General features: G+C 35.5%; 1 protein-coding gene across 1 annotated transcript in view; it reads right to left on the minus strand.

The window, feature by feature from the left end:
- Positions 1 to 23,559, minus strand: part of PREX2 (phosphatidylinositol-3,4,5-trisphosphate dependent Rac exchange factor 2) — a 261,162-nt gene that overhangs the window by 23,678 nt on the left and 213,925 nt on the right. The window contains exons 36-37 of the mRNA XM_037505649.2: positions 22,171 to 22,237; positions 21,738 to 21,928 (exon numbers count right to left, since the gene is read on the minus strand). Of these exons, the coding sequence (XP_037361546.1) occupies positions 21,738 to 21,928; positions 22,171 to 22,237 (258 nt within the window). The remainder of the gene's footprint in view (positions 1 to 21,737; positions 21,929 to 22,170; positions 22,238 to 23,559) is intronic.

Genomic DNA, 23,559 nt, shown 5'->3' on the forward strand with positions numbered 1-23,559 from the left:
AGTTTTCTTGACAATTTCATATTGAGACTAGACCCCACATCACTCTAATACGTAGCCTAGTTTTAATATGATAAATGTAAACTGTATCTAGTGGGTCCAATTTAATTTGAAAGGCACTTTGATTTAGCAATGCTGTGGAAGAGCCATAATGAGCTCCTTTCTATGCATCCATGCATTCATTCACTTATTCATGCAACAGGTATTTTTTTTTACTATCTACATTGTACCTACAAGTACGATTATATGCTGGCACAAGTGGATTTACTGCAAAGATAAGAATAAAAGGGTGAGTTTCAAGGTGACTTACTTGTATGGATTCCTAACAACTTGTTCACTTAGTCACATGCTTTTACAAATTTGCAAAAGCAAATATTTAAACTGTAAATGGCTATGACTGCTGTCTTTTTAAGATCCCAACTTTCCCCTATCAAGTTCTATAGTGTTGAAATGACTGGTTATTTCTAGAATTGAGCTAAAAAATGTAGATTTAGGGATGCATTTGGACTACGTTTTCTGGGACCCATATATATGATCACAATACTTCAATTTATAGTTAGGTTATTATAGTGTTGAGGTGTAGGAATTAGTTCCAGACTATAAATTCACCACATGTTGAAAAGGAGGTGCAGGGTCCAATGTTGTAATAAATTATGTTCATATCCTGGGGTATCCAGGACTGAAGTGTGTATATAGAGAAGCAGAAACAAGGGTGGAAATGTAAAGATACAGAATCTACTCAAAGGAATATTCATGCAAACATAGTTTAGCTTTAATCATTTACAAGTCATTAGCAGTAATTTTGATATTGAAAGACTTTCATACACTGTCAATATTTCTTTAAAAAATACCATTTATGCTAAAGAAAAGTCAATTATCTTTCTATTTGCTCTACAGATATTCTATTGAAGTGGCATTCAAAGATCCGTCACCTCAAATAAAGGGGAGAATAGTATAGAGACTGGTAAGGCAATAAAGTATTAAAACCTTTTATTTTTCAGATTTTATAATGCTTAGAGTATTTATCAGCATTTTAAAATTTATAATTTGCTCTTGCCTAACATTCTAAATAAATATTAACTTTCATTCTTGTTTCATTTTATAATTTTCTATTCTTTTTTCTTTAAAAGGATTTTAAATTTAGACCCCAAAGATACTGACCCGCTCCAGTGCTGGGAATGCAACATTAGACAAAGTCAAGTTCCATCCTTTTTGGTGACCAAATTTAGAGGAAAAGTAAAGAAACAAACACATGATATCAGGAAAGAACTTCAACATTTACTTTTTATGACATAAGAGAACAATTTGCCAAGCAAATTTTCTAAGTAATTTACTAAGTAGACCAACATAACATCCTATCAATACTAGATTCCAAGCATCTTCAGATGCTTTCTGGACAACAGTTGTATAAGCAAATTCTCATACTGTCACTTAAAACTCAATGACTCGGGCATTCCTGGTGGCCCAAGGGGTTAAGCACCGGACTACGAAGCAATCTGCAGCCTCTTCAAGCACAAATTCGATCCCTGGCCGGCCAGGGAGCAACCCACATGGCAAGGCAGACCTCTCCTGTCTCGCCCGCTGCTCCCCTCAGCAGTGTATTTCAGTTAGTCTGCCTGTTCTGTTCCCCACTCTGTCTCTAGTGAATCCTTTCACTCCCCACACCTCTGGCCTATACTCCAGCTCTTGTATGCATAAATAAAAATCTTTATAAAAAAATAAAACTCAATGACTCAAGTCCTGCTGTATTTTAACAATTTATAAAAGTTCTTCTAAATTCTATTTTAAAGAGATGTTCATTAAATTAACACTGTATCTTTTATAAAATTATGATTTATAGGGTTATGATAATAACATGAAATTAATCGTAAACTTTCACCAATGTCTCTTATAAATTGATGTTTGGTTGAAGCAGAGTTCACCCGACTATTATTTGGCACTTGCTGATATGATTCTTGTGATTTTTATTTCATGATTGCCCCAACTGATCTTAGGCACAAGTATCAAATTTTTATATATCAAACTGTACAGCTAAGGTTTGGGGAAAGCATGTGAAATTGTCTCCCAGTCTTATTTCTAGATATAAAAGGCACAAAATGATCAATATTTGATTCTCCCCCTCAATTCTTAATGAAGACACAAAAATTTCCCAAGTGGACTTAAGTGGAAAATATTTTCCTTCAGCTAGCTATTAATTCATATCTACTACACTAGAGTTAGTTCACTTAGTAGCACTTCAAACCTTTCTTGAAGTAAGTTACATGTTAAAACTTCCCTTTTAGATGACTGATGACATTTAGATTAAAGAGTTTCAAAACCCAAGGACCACCCACATATTTGATCATTTACCATGACTATGGACAAAAACAACAGTTCTACTCTAAGTGTATTTTGAAACCTCCAGATCTACTCCAAATCTACCACTGGGCTTAATGTTGATTCAAATTGTACTAAACAAGAAAGTCACTCTCCTACAGGCTGAACAGCATTAAATTGAACACTCGGGAAAATGCATCACCTGATTTGGGCCACACGCAGTAACTCAGTGACTCTGACATAGAAACCAGATGAGGTTTATGGCTTTAAGTTCTGTTTTCTTACACTGGATTTATTTCCTGACTCAGCATTCTCACTGTCAGGTACTGAGAGGTTTTGCTTGGTAGGCAATCACTATATTGCTATTTCTTGGGGACTATCTCAAATTTTTTTTTATAGAGATTTATTTATTTATGCATACAAGTACAGGGTTACAGGCCAGAGGTGTGATAGGTGAGAGGATTCACCAGAGACAGAGTGGAACAGAACAGGCAGATTGACTGAAATACACTGCTGAGGGGAGCAGTGGGTGAGTCAGGAGAGGTCTGCTGCACCATGTGGGTTGCTCCCTGGACGGGGATTGAACTCATGCTGCAGTGGCTGCGGTAAGCTTCATAGGTTGTGTCTTAACCCCTTGTGCCACCAGGGAGGCCCTATCTCAAATTTTCTTAAGACTAGTGGACGAGAGTCATTCAGATTCTAGTTATAAAGTGACACGTTATATAAAATATGAGAAAAATGGATGTCATGAAGTGCTCTGAAATTGCAGTCACAGAAACTTGCCATAAACATAACATTAGGTAATATTGAAGTAAAAAAAATTTAAAGATTTATTCATTTATACACATACTAGGGTACAGTCAGAGGCGTGGGAGGGTGAGAGAATTCACCAGAGACAGAGCAGGGAACAGAACAGGCAGATGACCGAAGACATTACTGAGGGGAGCAGCAGGTGGGACAGAAGAGGTCTGTCTGCCATGTGGGAATCTCCTTGGCCAGCTGGGAATTGAACCCGTGCTGCAGAGGCTGCAGACAGCTTCACAGCATGGCGCTCAACCCACTGTGCCACTGGGGAGGCCCTGCAGTAAAAATATTTCAAAAGTATTTAAAAATAGAAAATAAAACCTTTAGCAAGGGGTACTTACTTTCCTCATATTTTTAAAATTGAGGATGGGATCAAACACTACTTAGAACATTTCTATTTTACTCCCCAATTATGGTTCACACTCAATTACAACTAAAAACTGTTCCCACAAACAAAACCCACTGGAGTCACTGAATTTAGGGATATATATATATCTATATCTATCTCAACTTCCAAAATTTCTTTTGCTGTGATTTTTAACTATTTGTGCAGTAATAGAATTGAGGCACTTGAATAAATATATTTTTGGGGCTATTGGAGTATAGTTGGTAGAATAAAAGAATACAGTATATGGAAAACACACACCCAAAGTCTAAAAGCATATGTTAGAGTTTTCTGAGTTTAAAGGAACATGTGCCAAAAACAACAGTTTTGACTAACTCTGGAAATGGCATAACCCCTCAACATCCCTGTATACTGACTACATGCTGAAACTCATTTTGAATCATTTACATTAATATGTTTTTGGACTGGACAAACAAAAAGGGAAATAAATATCTGTAAACAATTTTGAAATCAGTCAATTTTGCTCCCATGTAGAATTCTACAAAATGAGACTCCAATTTTTTTTTTAGCTGTGGACTTCTATATGTATAGCCTTCTTTTACCACTCTTTAAAAAGATGATGTTTCTTTTAGTCATGGAAACAAAAGGAGAAATTCCCTTAGGGCAAATGCATCACTCAGGACGCTATGTATAGAAGTACAGTCTGAGAAACCTGTTATTTTGATAACATTCTTCACATGAATTATATATTTTTATATAATTATAGGTTTATATTTAGTATTTTACAGATTGAGATCTTAAAACATGAGATCACTTTCCCTTATTCTATGAAAGTCTTCATTTGTCTTCTTTAATTAAAAGTCAGACCTAATATTAATCCTGGTTCAAGAAACCACCACAAACAACTTAGGATTCTAATCAGCTGAGGTTCTCCACAATAATTTATTAGGCTGAAATTACCTAGGAAACATTCAAATTTTGACAGGAATAGTGACTATCCATTTCAATCCCAAGAGAAAAAAGTAGGTGAAATGAACAGGGACATAGGCAGCTACTACTGCTTTATGCACATCATTCTTTTCACATCATTCTTTTCCATCCAGAGATGTTATGACAGAAGAAAGCTACTGCTGATCTGATTTTATGCACTCCACAGCATACTCTGAACTTCTGTCCTGGTAGCCTAAGGCAGACTTAGTTCAACAATATTTGAACTAAGGATACAGTTTCCCTGCTGGAAAAAATATAAGTGATTCTGTTCGGTTCCCAAATGTTTTTACTTCTTCCCTCTGCTTTTCTCATGATCCCATTTTATTCAGCTCTAAGAAAATAAACATCTGTAGGAAATAGATGGCTTAGAGATTTTCCATTAATAGTGACCTTGAGAGAAATAAGTTAAAAGAAGATGAAGAAATTATTTAATTCTTTAAAGGCTTATTGTAGAAAGACTTTTTTAAGCATCTTCAACTTTCCTATTTTTATTTTTTATTCTCAGAAATGGTGTGGTCAGGATGAAAGTTATTGTTTTTCTAAAATCTTTGTCTTGCTATTTATGATTATCTATACTCTTTTATCTCCAGAAGAAGTGTTATAAGCTTTCCACTCACCAAACTAAACTCATCTATTATAGGAGATTCATGTATGTGTGTATTTCCATGAGTGACTATACCTACTCAAGCCCATTTCACACTTATTAATTTCGTATTTCTTACTATCTCTCGAATTTCTCCTCTACCTATACTGCTATCATCTCTTGACTCTATTGGAGGAGCAACCTCACTCTGAATCATTTTTTTTTCTTTTTGTGTGGCCTCTTCCCAGTGTTTTTCCCCCATAGTGAAGTTGACCTTTTGAAAATGCAGGTGAAAATGCAAATATTTGGATGGCTTGCTATTTCTTGACATACAATACAAAGTCTTCACAATATGGTTCCTAGTTTTCCTTACTTCTACTCCTACTTCAACTATACTATTCACAGTTCTCTAAAATCACCACCTCAGTTCTCAAATGCTACTTCACTTACAAGCACTCCTATGTCTGGTCAAGTCACATATCATAACTCCCCTCATGACATGTCATATTTCTGAAAGGGATGAAAGGATGAAGAATGTGCAGGCGAACTTGCTGAGTTCATCCCAGATTTGTTAATAAGCGTACAACCTTGGGCAAGTTACTCAAGTTACTGACACTGTTTCCTCATCTTTAAATTGAGCTTAATGAAAGTATATATATCAGAATGTGTTTTCAGGATTACATAAAATAGTTCATGTCTAGTCATTAGCACAGAACATAGCATACAGTATATTCTCCAGAAATGTTAGCAATTTTCATAAATATTACTGCCACTGCCACTAACACCACACAAAAATAGGTTGGATTGGTGTCTTTACTGATGGTAGCTTTTCAAGGCCCTATCATACTTCCTGAGAACTCATTCATGGAATGCATTTAATGTATACTTATTAAAAAAATTTACATGAATACTAATGTGTTAATAGTATGTGCATACTCAAAAAAGATTCATTTCCTTATACTCTGTATTTCCCATCTATTTGTTCAAGAAGTGTTCACCATTAAATAAGTGAAGTAGTATGTGCATTGTAGGGATTCTAAATATTAGTAAAAACAATCATACATTCCCTTATAAGTGGTATATGACTTTCCTTTCATGACCAATGTCTCACAATTTCCCTTCTCTTGATTTAACCATTGTTCCGAATATGTCTTCTGGTTAACAACTCCAGTTTTGGTAATAATTGGAAATTACATATTATATAATATTGATTACTTACTCATACAGCAATTTTAGTAATTGTCAAATAGTTCATCAAAATTATCTATTTGTCACTACTAATAATTTCTGGGTTCAGAAAAATACATTTGAAACCCTAATAGAATCACTTCTTTCACACTGTTAAATGAAAGGTTATGTATTCTCCACTCTCATACTTTGAAAACTGTATGACTAGACCTCTGAGTCACTTCACTGAAAAATTAATCCTCTATTTTTCTTCTATTGTTATTATAAAGAGTGCTGGTATGACAGACTGTGGTTGTCTTGCTTCCCAACAAGGTTCCTTGTCTAGACCTTAGACCATAGGAGAGGCCATGGCCCGTCCAGATAGCAGTGCTCCATCTGTAGTATTTTTTTTCCTCTTTACTGAATGAATAAATAGATGTTAGCATCTGATTCTTTTTTGTTGTTGTTATTGTTATAAATTTTATTATTTTTAAAAATTAATTATTTTAACTGAGGTAATATTAGGGTATCCCCATCAGATAGCATCTGATTATTTTTAAGCCTTAAATATTTGTCTTTTTTATACGATATACTCTTTTTTTGACACTAGGAAAGAAAACTAGCTTTGGTTCAAGGGTAATGTGTTCTGTTGCTCTTGAATGGCTTTCTACAAGTTATCAAAGGAAGATTCAAAAAAAAAAACAAAAAAAACAAACCTGATATGTAATGTGATATGTAATGGGGCCCAGTGTTCTGTGAATTCTTTATAGGTCAGAGGAGTTAATTCTTGTATTTTTCTCATACTCCTATTTCATTCTACTGTGACCCATTTACTGTGATTTTTAAAAAAAAATAGTTCCTATAAAATTTCTCCTATTTTAGCAGGCATGTGTAAAGGCAGGAATGGACACTGAGCAGGTTTTCCGATCCAGCAGACTGGGTAAAGGAGGAATCGAAGTCCTCAGTGGGTTTTTGCAGGTCTTTCATTGGGGTTCACCAGGCATATGGCAGGCAGGGGTGCTGGGGGGCCGGGAGGCTGGCAGTCCTCCCAGCCCTCAGCAAATCCTCACTCTATCTGGGCTCTCTGGCGTTCTCTGCTTCTGCTTCGGGCTTCTTCTCTTTCAGCTTCCCTTTCGGCTTCTGCTTCGGCTTCTACTGCTGCTGCTGGCGTCCCCGTGACGCTGCCCTTAAAAAGCACAGTCTTAGCTCAGCTGAATCCCATCTATCTATGCCCACACCCTATTCCAGGGGCCCGCCATCAGGCATGCATTCAGGACAAGGATCCATCATCTATCCTGATGGTGGAAGGGCAGAAAAGCCTGATATTTTCTTTACCCTACAGCATGATTTTGTTATATTAAGCAGATGCTTAATATAACATATTAATATAACATATTTCTAACTCTGCAATGAGAAGATAAATTCACTACTGAAACACAGATTAGTAATGGAAAATTGAATGTTCACTAGGACCAGATCCTACAGAAGATCCTCTGCATGTATTGCTCACGTTAGTCCTCACCCTATCTTTGTCAAAAAGAAATCATTATTCCCATTTAATCAATAAGTCTGAGTTAACAGGTAATGCAATAAGGTATCAGGATTCAAAATCAGTTTTATGATTCAAAACCTCAGGTTCTTTCTGCTATAACAAAATCACATCAGGTAGATTACTCCGTTTACAGAATTCCAGTTTTCTACATTCGTAATTAAACAATCACAATTTTGGTCTTAGTACTTTAAATGCATTGTTTTGAGAGAGATTAATTCAGCTGGCTCAAACTACTTCACTCTGAATGTAGAACTCATCATACTAAAATGTGTTCATGATTAAAAAGGAACTAGATTTGAAGCATGCTAAGTAAGTATATCGATTGTAAAGCAATCAAGTAGTAAAAATAAATTGAAGGGAGATTGTGTTCTTTCTGTATAACAAATTTGCATTTTTCTATATAAAATGCACTCTTCTGTGTAGAGTGTATTCATTCCTGCAGTGATCTCATTTATTCTGACTTCTAATTACTTTTAACTGAGTACAGAGCACCACTGTGAAAAGTCAATTGACAACTAGATGAAGCACCTGATTGAAGAAATTAATTGTTTAATGTTGCATGACTATATTTTCCCTGCTCATTTTTATTACCTTACACCAAGGAAGAATTGTACACCTGAGGGTGAATGCACTGTGTTAAATACTGCTCAATCCCAACAAGGCTGGTTTGGTCCTACACAGGCAGAGTCTATGAAAAATTATTGTGGAAAGATCCACTACTAACCTATTGACCTCTCCTACCTTTGCTACCCTTAGCATGCTTTTGTGACATATGAAAAGTTTGAGAAAGATGCCACAAATAGTGGAGATTCAAAAACTAGCTTATATTCTCGTTCCCCATTAACAGAGAAGGCACTCTCCTTAAAGAAACACATAAATACTTTCATATGAAGAAGGGTAAAAGACCTTTTTGTTTTTAACCACCAAGAATTCCCTTATTTATACACATATATAAGGTATTTACACTGGCCCTTTAGGAAAATTTGAATGACAGTTTAACAATAGCACTCATCCAAAAGCCAGTAATCACTCAGGCCAGTTGGCAGTATAGTTAATAGAAATAAGCTATGGATGTCTACTGATGCTTCCCAATTACCACTTGACTCTTGTCAAACTGATGAAGTATTCCTATAGCCATTCTGGGTTCTAAGGCTTCACGGACTGAGAGCAGAAAGACAAGGAGTTAATGAGTACTTGAAAAGAAAGGAGAGATGACCGGTAGAGAGGGGACCATAGAAAACAATTGAACAGAATGCAGAGTGATGGGCAACAGCTGGAGTGAGATCCTGGCGGCAGAAGCAGAGCCAAATTGAATACTCTGTTTACTCGATCTATCTTAAGGCAAAAAAGCAATGGAGTTTAAGAGACACATTTTCAGCATTGCACAGGGAATTAGCCATGAAATTCTCATTAAAGATAATGGGACTTTCTATTGCCACATTCAATACATTCTCTGAAAGTTCTCAGAGAATACCTTTAAATCTAGACTTAAAAATCAACTACCAGCAAAAACATTCCACATGCCTCATTCCTTTCTACTGAAGCACATTAAGGTGTGACTTTCTCTGACATGGTTTCATTGCTAAAGTTAGTAGAGAGGTAATAACAGACCTTTTGGGGATCGGTAGTTGAGCACTTAGTCACTGGAGGAGATTTTAGCTATGCTGAAAATGGGTAAGAAAATGAAATATCTGTAAGTTAAGACCATAAATGCCACAGCCAGCAGGTTTGACTTGGCTTCTCCATATTTAGATTTGTCAGTTTGAACTCTCACTAATTTCATTTGTGTGTGTGTATGTGTGTGTGTATAGGATTTACCCGAATAGGTTGGGGTCTCACCCCAGCAACCTGAAGTTCCTCAACATTACTTCTCTATTTCCATTTCTCTATTTTGCTATCTGATTTTTTTCTTTACCCATTGTAGGTTCTTTGATGACTCAATAAGCAAGGAGGTGTCCATAGTGTGATTTTCATCTCCCCTGTTCTTTCACACTACAACTGTTCTCTCTTTGAGTTGTTTATCCAAGATGCTGAACAGAGTTTTGTTTGAATATTTTCATCTCTTTCTAGTTCATCTTTCAGTGTTTTATTCTGACAGTCTTCCTCTGTTGCTCCCCTCACCAGGGAGCACAGATGATGGGATGTGGGGAAACAGGGAACATTAATATTTTACATGCACTCTCCTATATGATCTTCCTCTCCACTTCATGGTTGGCAGCTAATTATTCTCTTTTCATTCTCCCATGCCTTCTCCTGAGATACCATTTCTTTGCAGCTAACACCTAAAGTGAATTCACAGAATATTCTTAGTAACAAGTTCGATCAGTCCAAATACATCTCTGTGAAGTCTTCTCTGACAAGGTCCCCTTCTTCTCTCTCCCTGAACTAATTAATCATCTCCACCTCTCTTTTCATGGCCTCTGAAATACACACACACACACATTATCTATATCCATTTAGACTTTGCTAACTATGAATCAAAAGACATCCCCCAAGGGAGCATGGACATAAAAAACTCAACACATAACAGATTAATTCAGCATCTCTTCACAATACCCTTAAGAAAAATGCCCATTTTCCTCTGTGACAGCACCTTCCCCCACCATCTTCCCAGGTTGGACAGATAGAATCATGAAGATCACTCCTTTTCCTCTATTCTCTAATTCTTACCAATCATCTACTCCTGTTCAACCATTTAATACCATTTATATCTATTCTTTCCTTCTAACCTTTGTGCTAATGCCTTAGTTTTGGGAACTCATCATCTGCTGCATTATTATTGTAAAATCCTAGCACTCCACCTCCCTCTTCCTCATTCCATCATAGATTATGATAGCAATCATTCCTTCTCAAATGCATTTTAAAAATATTCTATCACGTTATGCTTTGGCTGGAAACCTCGCATTGCATCCTAGCAACTCCAGGAGAGAGTCCCTTACCCCAACTCCTTAGCCTGGCAGACAGGGTCTTCAACTCTCCAATCTCTGCTTATCTCGATAGCCTCATCACCCAACACGACATCTATCTCACTTTACTGACCAGAAACACCAAGCTCTTTATTGTGATCTCCACCCATGGAGCATGTCATTTCATGACTTAGTATTGTATTTTCATATGATCCCTTTACACTGAACCAATCTTTTGCATTTCCATCACCTGAGACATACTGTTCACACTTTAAAACCTGTAAGAGATTTTATACTCTTCCTGCTTTCCAGGATTTAAATCTCACTTCTCTGTATCCCTCTTGAATATGTTAAGTGACCTACAGCCAATTTAAGGATGACATGATAAAATCTGCTTCCTTCCGTCAAATTTCTCTATACCATCTTGCTTTTCTGGCTCTAGGTTCACATAGAAAAAGAGACAATACTTAAAGTGCCAACAACACCACCAAAAAACCTAATTATATTGTTGAGATACCCACACTTCTTCCATCTTACAGAAGGCAGAGAATTTGCTAATGACATTTATTAGCATAGTAAGAAAATCACCATTATTCATTCAGAAACAAATCCCAAAAAATGACTGGAATTTTATTTTGCTTTTGACATAACTGTGCAAATTTAGATAAACACTAAGTTCAGAATCTTTAAAATAAATTTGAAATATCAAGTCTTTTTTTTAAAGATTTATTTTATTTATACAAGAACTGGGGTATACAGGCCAGAAGGGTGGGAGGGTGAGAGAATTTACCAGAGACAGAGTGGGGAGCAGAACAGGCAGATCGACCAAAAACACTGCTTAGGGGAGCAGCAGGAGAGACAGAAGAGGTCTGCTGCTCCATGTGGGGTGCTCTCTGGCCGGCCGGGAATTGAACCCGTGCTGCAGACGCTTCAGACAGCTTCACAGCACTGTGCTCAACCCGCTCTGCCACCTGGGAGGCCCCTGAAATATCAAGTCTTATTTAACAGTTTTAAAGTAATTTTTGCACCATCTTAACAAAAGGAAAGATAAAAATTATATGACCAATCAACAGATGCCAAGGAAGCAGTTGACATCATCCAACATCTTGTTTATAATAAAAGCTCTGAATCAAATTGGGATAGAAGAAACATATCCTACCACAATAAAGGTCATATATGACTAAACCACAGCTAACATACTCAATGAGAAAAAAATGACATCTTTTACTCTAAGATCAGGTATGAGAAAAGGATGTCCACTCTGAATACTACTATTCAACATAGCATTGGAATTCCTAGCTAGAAAAATTTGTCAAGAGAAAGATATGAGTAATTCAGGGCCTCCCTGGTGGCTTAGGGGTTAAAGACACAGCGCAATCAAACTATCACCAGCCACTGCAGCATGAGTTGAGTTCGATCCCCCGCTGGCCAGGGAGCTAACCCATATGGTGCAGCAGACCTCTCCTGTCCATCTCCTGCTGCTTCCCTCAGCAGTGTATTTCAGTAGATCTGTGTGTTCTGCTCCCCACTCTCTCTGGTGAATCCTCTTACCACTCGTACTTCTGGCCTACACCCCAGTTCTTGTATGCATAAATAAATCAGTCTTTAAAAAAAAAGAAATCCAAATTGGAAAAGAAGTAAAATTATCACTAACCGCAGGTGACAGAATCATATACATAGAAAAGATTTCTAAGAACTTCACTCACAGTTTCTATAAGAACTTCACTAAAAAAGTACTAAAACCAATAAATCAGTGTACTGTACAGTATAATAAAATCATTATACAATCTATACATTATACAAGGCTATAAAATCATTATACAAAAGTATGTTCTTATATAGATACAAGTAACTAGAAGAAAATCTTTAAAATCACATCAAAAAGAATTATCAAGGAGTTTACTTAAAGGAATTGAAAGACCTAAACAACAAAAACTTTAAGACTCTGTTAAAAGAAATGAAAAAAACAATGGAAGGAAAGGCATTATATGCTCATAAAACTGGAAGAATTAATATTGTTAAAATGGCCATCTTATCCAAGGCAATTTACTCATCCAATGCAATACCTATAAAAGTTCCAAGAGTTTTCTTCAAGGAAACAGCAAACAACAATGAAATTTTTATGGAATCACAAAAGATGTGGAAGAACCAAAACAATTCTGAAAAAGAGAAGGAGATTTCTACAACTCAAATTATACTCCAAATCAAGAGTAATCAAATGGTATGGTAGTAAAATAAAAATAGATACACAGATCAATGGAATAGAATTTAGAACCCAGAAATAAGCCCAAACTTATGTGGGTGGTTAATTTACAACAAAAGAGCAGAGAACAAACAACAAAGAAAGGAAAGTCTCTTCAACAAATGATGTTGGGAAAATAGGACATCCACATGCAAAAGAATAAAACAACCACTATTTCACACCATACACAAAATTAATTAAAAATGAATCAAACACTTGAAGGTGAGAACTGAAACCGTAAAATAGATAAAGGAAAACAGACAAATCACTCCATGACATTGATGTCAGTGATGTTTTTTTGGACTTGACTCCAACAAGGAAAACAAAAGTATTAAAAAAAAAAAAAAAAGACTAAATCAAAGTGAAAAGCTACTGCACAGGGAAAGAAACTATCATTAAAGCAAAAAGGCACTCTACCAATGGTCAAAAAATATTTGCACATTGTATATCCAATAAGGGGTTAATAGCCAAAATCTACAAATAATTCAACAAAAAAAGAAAACAAGAAATCTAATAAAAAATGGGTGCAAAAGGGCCTCCCCTGGTGGCACAGGCGGCTGAGCGCAGTGCTGTGAAGCTGTCCGCAGCCTCTGCAGCGCTGGTTTGATTCCGCCCGGCCAACTGGCGAGGGTCCCACATGGTGAGGCAGACCTCTCCTGTCTTGCCCGCTGCTCCCCTCAGCAGTGTATTTCGTGAGTCTGTACCCCGCTCTGTCTCTGGTGAATCCTCTCATCCTCCCGTGCATCTGGCCTGTACCCCGGTTCTTGTATAAATACATCTTTAAAAAAAATGGGTGCAAGAGCTAAATACACACTTCTCCAAAGGAGACACACAGCAGGATAACATGCATGTGAAAAAATGCTCACCAATACTTGTCATCAGGGAAATGCAAATCAAAACCACATGAGATATACTCTTACATCTGTGGGAATGACTCACATCATAGGCTAGAAACAAAAAGTGCTAGCATGGATTTGGAGAAAGAGAAATCCTCATACCACATTGATGACAATGTAGAATAGTTCAGCCTCTAAAGAAAAAGTATGGAGGTTGGTTAAAATATAAAAAAACAGATCTACTGATTCAGCAACCCCTCTCCTGGTAATCTACCCAAAGAATGCAAAAACACTAATTCAAACAAATATATGCACTTCTATGTTGACTATAGCACTATTTACAATAAAAAGGTTATAGAAACAACCTAAGTGCCCAAGGACAGATATATGGATAAAGACAATGTGACATAATTATATACATGATTATACAGGACTATGTACACACACATACACATACACACAATACTTTGCTATAACAAATGATGAATTCATGCCATCTACAACAACATGGATGTAACTGGAGGGGCTTATGGTAAGCAAATAAGTCAGAAGGAGAAAAATAAACACTGAATGATTTCACTTACATGTGAAATATAAAAACAAAGAAAAAAATATACCAAAACTAATCCTTGAAGTTTCACTTACAACTGAGGCTACCACAAGAAGCAAAGGGGGTAGCAGACCCAACAGACTAAGGTAAAAGATTACTGGGGCTTTCTTGCTAGTTTATGTGATAATATATATTTATAGAGGTCTGATCCTATACCCCTGAAAAATACACAGTGCTATCAACCAACATTTCCTCAAGAAACATAATTAAAAAAAAAATTCTGCGTGCATCACTGTTACAATAGTTAAATACAAATAAAATTCAATAAATAGTTACACTATACTAATATACTCAAATGGTAATGTTGGACTTGGCAAATATCAGTATAAAGTATTAAATTAGTTATAATATATAATAGGTTATGTATTCTAAGAATAACATTAATTAAAATATATTAATATATTTATAATTAGTAATAAATATAGATATAAATGTAACTAAAAATTATATATTTAGATTTTTTTATCAAGACATGCTAATGTATTACAATTGCCTAGACATTTCCAATTTTAACAGTGTAATGTAATCATATTTAAGCCCTCATTTTGCATGTACTAAAATTAAGGCTTATTTGGACAATAGCACATTATTACTGGAGGTCAGAACTAGAAACCACTGCAATAAGAAATTATTGTCATAATTTCTGTTTTATTCTTCTTTCAGTCATGTAATTTTAAGAAAACAATGGACATTTAAAAATAATCAAATAATTCACTGTCCTATTTTATCAAGATTTATATGAATTATAGGAAAAATCTAGGCAACAAAACAAATATATACGCAAATTTGATCATTTCTTTAGGGTAAATACTTTTTACAAACTATAATGGAAAAAGGTAAAAAAATGAAACTACATTTGAAATATTTTCTATCTTCCTATAATCATAAGGGAGTACACTGATAGCATGTATCTGATTGGATTAGCATAAATTGTGGAGTTTTATTTGCCTGTTTTATAATTGAATAAAATTTTAAATTCTGGGTTTACTTTTCTTTTCACATTAACTTCACTCAGGTAGAATTGACAAATATTTATTTAAGGTGTGCAACTTGGTGATCTAAATACATACTGTAAAATACTCATCACAACCAAGTTAATTAACATATCCATTGTTTCAGTTTTCTTTTCCTTTTTTTTTTTTTTATTGGTAATAACAGTTAAGATCTACTCTCCTAGCAAATGCCAAGCATTTAACACAGCACTGCTCACTATAAACCCATCACTGAACAACAGCACTCCGGAAATTACTCATCTTGCACTCTGGTCAACCTTTGATGAACATCTCATTTCTGCCTCCCTCCCAGACCCTGGTTAACACTGTTCATTTCTCTCTTCTATGATTTTGAATAAGTAAGATTTATAATTATGTCCAATCATAAATAGGATATATTTTGTCTTTCTGCTACAGCCTCATTGTTTATAGCTTTTTATTTTTTTGTTTCTAAAGATTAGAGCACTTTTAATTAGGAATGTCCTTTTTATTGGAAATGTACAGGATCCCAGGATCATGAGCTAAGAAGAGATTTGTCTTTCTGGTTTTAGTTAGCTTTCTCTCTGCTGATTTGAAATTCAAGTATTTCCACTAATCTTGCTATTGATTATCTCAATCTACTTCCTCACAAAAAATAAATGGATAATTTGAAAACTACATTTACTTATTGTCACTAATTTCTTCTCTCCCATACCTAGAATCTAACCTACATATAGAAATCCCCAGAGTCAATCTACTCCTCTTACTTGATGTTTTCCTTGTGCTGTGGAGAAAGATGTAGCTTTGTCATCGGCCCAACTAGGGCTCTGATGACCTAAGTCAGGATACCTTGAGCGTCCCACTTTTACAAGATTCTGCAGTCCTTAATAAGGGCCTATTTGTCAACTTGTCCTTTGCTGTCACAGTAAGGACAGAATAAAGCACTGCCAAGAAAGAGACCTTTAAAGTTCAAACAAAAGTGATTTTAAAAACTACTAATTGATAGTTACCTCAAAAATATTTACTGCTTCCATGAACTGAAAGCCATTAGACTGTTAATTTGAAATACAAACGTTCCATTAGCAAATTGGTAACACATATATCTCTTCAGTTGTTTAAATACTGTAATTCCTGGATTTCATTTTTCTGTAATCATATTCTGTTCACATGATGGGTTGTACAAGCTTCTGCTGGTGAGGGAAGAGTCTCAGAGGAGACTGAGAATTCAATCGCTATTTGTAATTCTGATCTATGTGAAAATATGTGTCACTTTCCAATTAACCATTAATAATCTATTTTAGAAATTGACCCTTTTTAATTTAGCAACTACACAACCTATTAGTTCCTAAAACTTCGTATATGTCAAAGCCAAGCTCTACAAGGTAGTAAAGAAAAAGCAAAACACTGGATACACAGATGGCAGCGAGCTCGATAATGAGAACAGGCTGGTCTTGTACACACTGCATTCTCATTCCTGCTTGGGTTCTACACAGGAGATAGTAACAATGCTAACTAGAGCTAGGGTCTGACAAATCCCTGATGTAGCGCCTCCTGGTGCTGATGTTCACAACCCCCCTTCCTCCCCCCAGAACCTGAACGTGAGGTTAAAAATCAGAATCTTGTTTCTGGAGGAGACTCATCCTCAGAATAAAGCAAGAACATATAAGGCAATATATGTGTATAGATCTCCAAATTTGGGTTCAAAGGTATCACAAGTAAAAAGCATAAGGTCTGCACCTGTACTCATATCACCAACCTTTCAGCAGAATCGGATTCAAACTGCCACCACTGAGCACCCACTACTACTAGATAGAGACGAGAGTATATGATTAAAAATTTTCCAGAATTGAGGGGGGAAATGTGATTCCATATTTCTTGTCCTCACTAGATACTTCTTTGACATAGTCTTTCAGGTAGCCTCTGAAAATTTCCACCCACTTGTTCCACTGGCTAAGGAAGCAGAAATTAATGTAGTGGGAGGAAATAGGATCTTTGTTTTTGGACACAGTAAAACTCAATGCTTCAAGTTTTATAACATTTGCAGTATACTGATTTATATTGGCTGAAGAAAAACAGTAAGCTCTTAAGCAGGGGAATAAAGGGAATAAAGAACCAAAACAAAATAAAATACCTCATTGAATAGAAGGATACCACAGTAAGAAACAAAAGGGAAATTTAGAAATCCCTATAGCAAGTTTTTGGATTGCCTGCAACAAATACTGGCATGAGTACAAAAGAGAATTTTAAAAATCACAGTGCTGATTCAATACTTTAAAATGTCCAATTTGGCAAAGAGTAATTTTTTCTATAAAGTGGGTACATGGACAATATATAGCATAAATTTTTGCAGGGAAGGAAATTCAAAAGATATTCAAATGTTTGTATTTGTTAGTCAAAGAAGTATAAAATATATTGAAATATCATTGTACATCAAGGAGTAGGTGAATGGATTTTAATGCTCTCTGCAGATGCTGTAAAAGTGAAAATACGACACATCTACCTTCTGGTTATGCTGTTAATGTGCACGATCATTTTGGGAAGTTAACCAATAATATATTAACGTCAAAAAGGTTTATAATCTTTGACACAATTCTATCTGGAGGATTTATTTTAGTTTAATGCCAAATAAGATTTTAACAGCTGTCTAAAGATAAATGCCTCTCTCTGCAGGCATTGTATGCTACAGAGAAAGAAAATACCAAACTACGAGCTTAGTAAACTGTGGTGTACCAACTGTTGGAATATTATGTAGCAAATAAAAGCAATAATGAGAAAACATATGTGTACATTTTGAAGACACAATATAGTTGCATAATCATAAAGCAGATTATTAAACTATATATACTAATGAAATTGTTCTAATGTGTGTCATTAGAAGTAGCAAAAAATGATGCAAAATGAAAATGAAGGAAGGCATTTCAGGATAGGAAACTGGAAATTTTCCATTTATTAAACTACTTCTTAAAATGTTTTCACTGTCTAAAAGGCAAAAATCAGGACTTAAAAAGATGCAGTCTATTCTTCCACTATTCAGTAGTAATGGAGACATTTAAGGTTAAGCGAATGGTTGAAGAGAGTGTCAGCAGGAGAGTTCGTCAGTAGGATTATGATATACACAAAGGATTACCCAAGAAAAAAGAATTTAATAAAAACAAAGTTAAGCTACATGCTATGAAAAGATTTTAATTATTCATCCTGAATTCTATTCCTAATAATCTCACAGTCACTGTTGTATTAAGCTCTGGCATCTAATTCAAGTTGGCATTAACACAGCTAGATATTAATGCTAATTAAATCTGCGTTTTCATTCTGAAAAAATGACATTCTTCTTAACATTATACACTTGCAGCATAATTCAATACTTGAAAAATACTTTAGATTATCTTATTTTTTCAAAAAATTGGAAAAAGAGAAATAGCCATATTGATATATTGTTGTGCATTTTTAGTCTTGATTTCAAAAGTAAATAACAAAAACAGTTTTTGCAATATTTATTCTGATTTATTTGGTGAACTCCTCCCCTCTGTTGGAATATGAGGGTGGATTTCCATGTTTAATGTTTACTGCAGGTGTAGATCCACTATGGTTCTTCTCTGTCTGAATTATAATTACTAATGAATTATTTTAGGAACAGTCTTTCATGGAGGTTGTGATTCAAATATTAATTAGCAGTAATTTAATCATGAAAAATCTAAGCATAGTCTACACTGAAAAATTAAATATAATGTTAAACTCCTATGAAAATATGTTTTTTAAGAAATATATATATTTTAAGACTATATATATATTTAAGAATACACACACACACACACACACACACACACACATTAGGTCAATCAGATGGCCAAAATATATTTCTCATATATATTTATTTGGTCTTTATCCAAAGTTCTTGGCTCATAGCTCCTAAAATCCTTAGAATTTTGTAAGCCTTGTGAATGATAAAAGTATCTCTTGTCATATTAATAGAGGTAGCTTTTGGAAAACACTGGAGGATGGAGGGTAGCTGCCAGGGAAATACACTGTGACATGAATAGAGGGTGGAACTTTCAGGCCCACTCCCAACCTCCAGGGTGGGGACCAATCAATGACCAATGGTCAATGACTGAATTAATCACAGCTATGTAATTAAGTCTCCATAAAACTCAAAAGGAGAGAGAGAGAACTTATTAGTTGGTAAGCAGGTTGGAGATTTGGGGAGATGGTGTCCCTAAAGAGAGGAAGGGAGTTCCAAGCCTTTCCCCCATAGATTGTTCTATGTATCTCTTCCACCTGGCTGTTTCTGAGTTATATCCTTGGTGATAAGTCAATGATCTAATGAGTAATAAAGCTTATGAGTTCTGTGAGTCATTCTAGCAACTTAATTGAACCTGAGAATGGGATTATTTGACCCTCAGATCTATGACTACTTGGTCAGAAACACTGATCAGAGCATAAGCTTACAGCTGGAGCCTGCAGTGGCGGTCAGTCTTAAGAAATCAAGCATTTAACCAGTGGAATCTGATGTTATCTTCCAGCAGATAGTGTGGGAATAGAGCTGAATTCTTTCACACCCTGCAGGTGCCTAAGAAACTCTTGTTGGTTAAAGCTAAATATTTTTATGAATCATAGAAAGAAATTCAAACCACTTTGAAATTTCAAAGTTACTTGTGATTTTAACCAACCCATGAATATAGCAATTATAAAATGGTTGCAGGACATCAATCTCTCTCCTTTAGCACACCTAGCAAATTCTAAAATTGCTCATGGATCAGAGAATAATTTGGACAACTTGGTCATGGTTCTAGGACTAAATGGCAGATGAAATTGCATTAACTTTCAGTAAAGTAATGTGGAGGTAAGAGTATGTTTATGGTTTCCAAGTCTGAAGTCTCTTTGATTGTCACAGTTTTCCATGACCCTCAGATAATTACAATCTTACACCAAAATAAGAAAACAAATAATCAAGGCAATGGCATTTTGCTGAAGCCACGATGGCCTCTGTGCTATCCATGAACACATTGTGCACATTCCTACTTAGGCTCCTATACTTGCACTGATGCTTTCTCAAAATCCTCAGTTGGAAGGTGCCACTACCCCTTCTTCCTATCCTGTCACTTCCTTGCCCCTCTGACTTCGGTTTTGTTTTTACTCTACTCACCACATTCCATATATATTTTACTTAATCATTCCTTTCCTCCCCAAACAATGCACATTATTAAGAATATGTACTTTTAACAACTCAATGATGTATCCCCCACAACTAGAACAGTGCTTGCACCTACCTGGTGTCCAATGCTTACTTAGTGAATGAAAGGAAACAGAATGAATAAAAATGAATTTATGAGAAAAAAAAAATCATTTCTCTGCTTATAAAAAGATTATAAAATGATTATTCAGCTGCAGATGATATTTCTTAGCTATAACTTTCTTAGGTCACTTACATTTTCTTACAGTCTAGGCTTGTTACTTTTTATAATGCTTCAGTTATTTTACTGTTATTTATTATTACTTTAATTTTGTTGTTGTCTGTTCATGCTTTAAATCTAACATGAGCATCATAGCTTTATGATGCTACACAGTCCACAGCACCAACTGCAGTCTTTTGCATGAATTAAGTAACAGATAAATTTGAATGACCAATAAACTATCATCCTCAAAATCTAATTGGCCTACTACTTAGAAGAGGCTATGATCAATGATGGAAGACTTGCTGACGACTCGAATTACAACGAGCACTAATAGTGCCCGATTACTTCCTCCTACATAGTTTTACTTCCCTGTGAAAATGGAGAAGTAACAGAAGAGGAGCAAGTAATTATGAAGAAGGAGTTGACTTGCTGATTTCAAGTCTGACTTGTTCTATGAATAATTCAGATATCTTTCATCGCTGCCTCCCCACAGACCATGATTGCCTAAGACAAACCACCTGAATAGAACAAATCCAAGATCCCTTTAAATTTTCAAGAACATAGTGTATGAGCTCCTGGACAATAATTCTGTCAGTAGTAGGAAGACAGTAGTAACCCCAAGGCAGCATTTAATCCACAATAACTGGGAAACAGAGATCCAAACCAATAAAAAGTGGAATATCTATCAAGCGCAGTGATTTAAGTTTAGCTGGTTGCATCAGCTCCAACCATGCAATTCCTATACTGAAAAAAAAAAATGATGCACATTTTCTACCTAAAGTATAATTCTGTTAATAGAAGTACAAGGGAAAGACGATTCTGGGTCACCATATTTGAAATGTGGATGGCATTCATTTTTATGAATAAATAGTCACTGAAAATATAAAAACTAAAATCAGAAAACACTGAATAAGGATTAATTCATATCCAAAATCTTATATCAAATACATGAGTCCTTTGAATGTTTCTGTTATAATTTCATGAAGCCAAAAGGTAAAAAAGAACTTCCAAGTGTAAATTCACATACCGATGCACACCACTGTTGCACATGATGATGTGGCAGGCTCCGAGCCTGTTGCACAGCTCTGAGGAAACTGACAGCAGCCCAACTCCAGAGGCACTGCAAGCTGTGTTTGCACAAGCAGCTGTGCGCTTGGACCTGATAAACGAGGCTACCAGCCGATAAAGTTCATCCAAAGCATTGAGAGGCCTCATTAGCTGCAGAAAAAAGTGATGAACAAAAAGTTCAACATGTTTAGCAGAAAGAAATCCTTTTTGGATGGGATGCAATTCAGTTGTTACAGTTTTTAATGAGTAACCTAAAATATTTTATTATGGAGGTAACAGAACTGGAGACCACTAAGGTTTATAATTACACATTGCTCAAGATCAAAGCAGAAAAAATAAGTAATCAGGTAGATAAATGGCAGAGTCAAAAAAATGCAAACATCCGTCTTTACCTTATCTATGTAGGCAGCTTTGGATGTAGAGTTTGTCGGTGAATTTGACTTGTCCAAGTAGAATGCCCTGCAAGAATCCAAAGAACAATGGTGACCATAGTTAATAATATAGTTTTAACTATGGTTAACGGAGTAGCTCTTAAATGTTCTCATCACAAGAAGAAAAGAATTGTAATTAAATACAACAGCTTTTACTCTCAGTGTAACTACCTACGGATCCTGAGCAGAAAAGGTGCTCTATAGGGCATCACAGACACTGGTAAGGAGTGGGGGTGTTGTTGAGTATTTATTATTTGCATTTTTATGAAGATATAATACATAGAACTTTATATTAGTTTGTTATACAACAGCGATGTGACATTTGTATATAGTGTAAACTGTTCACCACAGCAGTTAACATACATCACTGCTGTGCATAAAATTTCGCACTTTCCTGAAAGTGCCCAGTGTCATCTCATTTCAACTATAAAAGTACATATTTAGAATAATAGTATGAGAACCCATGTATCCACCATTATGTTTCAAGAAATCTTAACATTCTGCACTTTTGATTCACTATTTAAAGAAATAAAACAGTGCAGATACAGGTACTACTTACTTGTACCTGTATCCCTTGTTCAACCTTCTCAACTGCCACTCTTACTCAATTCTCCCTCCCCAGGTTAATTAATTCCCCAGTGCTGGAATTTCTCACTTCCCTGCTTTACCAGGTTATCCATACTATTGGCCTAAGTGGAAGCACCAAGAACAGATGTGATCTTTTTTTTTTTTTATTCTTGTTAATACTGATGTTATTAGAATTTCAAACTTTTGTGTTTTTATTTTCATTTTGCATACATTGGTTGGCTATCTTCATTTCTTCTTTTATTAGCCTGCTTGCACTTACTTTTATGTAGTTTCATTTCCTTTATTTACAATTAGGTATTACTTTTAACAGCAAGGGTTAAATTTGATGTTTCCCTTTCACTTTATATTGTATCTTTCATTGTAGGTTTACTTCTTCAAGAATATGCAGTTTTAAAGTAGATTATTCAATTAATATTTTTAATCAATGTCTGTCACTGGTATACTCCGGCATGAAATTCTAGAATCTGGATTGACAATACATTTTCTCTATACACTTCTTTGTGTCCACAATCTAGTTGTTTTTGTCTTGAGGTTAGTCTGTATTTTCTCTCTGACAGGTTAAGATTTTCTTTTTTTTTAAAGATTCATTTATTTATGCATACTATAACTGGGGTACAGGCCAGAGGTGTGTGGGGGGGTGAGAGGATTCACCAGAGACAGAGTGGGGAACAGAACAGGCAGAATGACCAAAGTATACTGCTGAGGGGAGCAGCAGGCGAGTCAGGAGAGATCTGCTGCACCATGTGGGTAGCTCCCTGGCCA

This window comes from Talpa occidentalis, unplaced genomic scaffold (assembly GCF_014898055.3).
Source record: "Talpa occidentalis isolate TD23 unplaced genomic scaffold, MPIMG_talOcc4v2.1, whole genome shotgun sequence".
NCBI classification, from domain to species: Eukaryota; Metazoa; Chordata; class Mammalia; order Eulipotyphla; family Talpidae; genus Talpa; species Talpa occidentalis.